General features: G+C 39.3%; 1 protein-coding gene across 1 annotated transcript; it reads left to right on the plus strand.

Annotated features, from left to right (window-relative positions):
* Positions 1-889: 889 nt before the first annotated feature.
* Positions 890-1756, plus strand: LOC111904191 (uncharacterized). Its single transcript, XM_023899973.1, has one exon. The coding sequence runs from the start codon at positions 890-892 to the stop codon at positions 1754-1756; it is 867 nt and encodes a 288-aa protein (XP_023755741.1).
* The last annotated feature ends 344 nt before the right edge of the window (positions 1757-2100 follow it).

Consider the following 2100-nt stretch of genomic DNA (forward strand, 5'->3'; position numbering starts at 1 on the left):
ACGGATAAATGTCCCACTCTTGGAAGTGAACCGGAAGATGTGAATGCAATGGAAGGATATCAAGGTCAACCAAGACCCATGGGATTTCAAAACAATTTCAACCCCAATTGGAGGAATAACCCAAACAACCCATACCCACCAAAGCAAAATCCACCAAACATTTTGATGAGACCTCAACATCCACAATACCCCTCTCAAAAACCTCCATATCCACAAACTTCTTTTAACCCTCCAAATTACCAACAACCTCCACAACAAGGCCAATCAAGTGGTAACCATCAAATGAGCCTTCAAGAACTCGTTACTTCTCTTGCTCAAAGCCAAAGTCAATTTCAACAAGAGACTAAGAACACCTTCTCCAACATTCAAACACAAATTGGAGACTTGGCCACCGCTCTCAACAAGATGGAACAAAGGGGTAAAATTACATCTCAAACCGAGAAGAACCCCAATGTGAGTGCAATAACTTTGCGAAGTGGAAAAACACTTGGAGAAAGTAACCCTAAGAGAGTCTCAAGAGAAGACGAAAATGAAGTTATTATAGTGGAACCTTCGAAATTTGTAACTCCTCCAAAGGAACCGGTTGTGCCAAATGTTGATCAACCCGACTCTTCCAACAAGAATGTCAAGCCATTGATTATACTTCCCATCCAGTTTGGCTTCTTCAATGAAAATGGAGGATGAAAAGGAATTTCTTGAAACCTTCCGCAAAGTCCAAATCAACATTCCTTTATTGGATGCAATCAAGAAAATACCACGTTATGCCAAATTCCTTAAGGATTTGTGCACTAATAAGAGGAATTTTAAGGCGAATGAAAAGATTCAAGTCAATGCCAATGTGTCCGTGGTTATCCAAAAGAAGTTACCACCCAAATGGAAGGACCCGTGAATGTTCGCTATTCCATGCACAATTGGTGATTTACATGTTGAAAGTGCAATGCTAGATCTTGGAGCTTCAATAAATGTGATACCCTACTCAGTTTTTCAATCTCTCAATGTTGTACCTTTGGAAGAAACCGGAGTGATAATTCAATTAGCGGACAAGTCAAGTGTATTTCCAAGAGGCGTGTTAGAAGATGTACTAGTGCAAGTCAATCAACTAGTATTTCCCGCGGACTTCTATGTCATTGACCTTGAAGAGAAGACTCTGTCCAAGTCATCTATGATTCTCCTTGGAAGACCCTTCATGAATACCGCTCACACAATTATTGATGTTCATAATGGGAAGATCACCATGGAGTTCGATGGCGAGACCATTCACTTCAACATCTTTGAAGCCATGAGGTATCCTAGCAATATTTCTCCATTGTATCGGGTCGATGTGATTGAACTAATCACCCAACAACTATTCGAGTTATCGTATGGAGATATTTTCAAGATGGTGCTCAACTTGAGTCTTGATTGTGAAAGTTTGAAGAAAACATTGGATATGTATTCATTGGACTCCGAAGTTGAAGAGATTGTGAAGATTTTAGAAGTTAACAATTCCACAAAGAAGGATGTTTTTCAAGTTTTCTTATCTCATTCTCCAAACAAGATGCCCCCTTCAATAATCCAACCACCCACACTTGAGTTGAAAGTTTTGCCTAGCCATTTGAAGTACGTTTATCTAGGTCAAGACAAATCTCTTCCGGTGATCATCTCCCCTCAATTTAAAGACTTTGAAGAAAATCAATTGGTTGAAGTATTGAAGGAACATAAAGAAGCAATGGGATGGACGATAGCGGATATCAAGGGGATAAGTCCTAATATTTGATGGGTTTTAGCCATAAGAACTTTCCTATGTGTGCATGCAAAACCCTAATGCTTGGATCTAGGCTTTCTAATTAAACATGCTTTGAATCCAAGACTTCTAATGACTATTTAGGAATAAGAACAATGTTGAAACAGATCTAGAATCATACCTTTGAATTCCTTGTTGATCTTGTTGTTTTGGAGCTTCGAGAGTCACAATTGTCACTCCTCTAATGGCTTACAAACACCAAATAGCAAGGAGGATGATTTGGGAGAGAGAAGAGGGGAGGAATTCTTCCAGGGCTTCTTTACTTTAGGTGAAGTACTGAATTCCTTATGCCATAGGGTCTATTTATACTTGTAGAC

Source organism: Lactuca sativa, chromosome 1, assembly GCF_002870075.4.
Source record: "Lactuca sativa cultivar Salinas chromosome 1, Lsat_Salinas_v11, whole genome shotgun sequence".
NCBI lineage: Eukaryota > Viridiplantae > Streptophyta > Magnoliopsida > Asterales > Asteraceae > Lactuca > Lactuca sativa.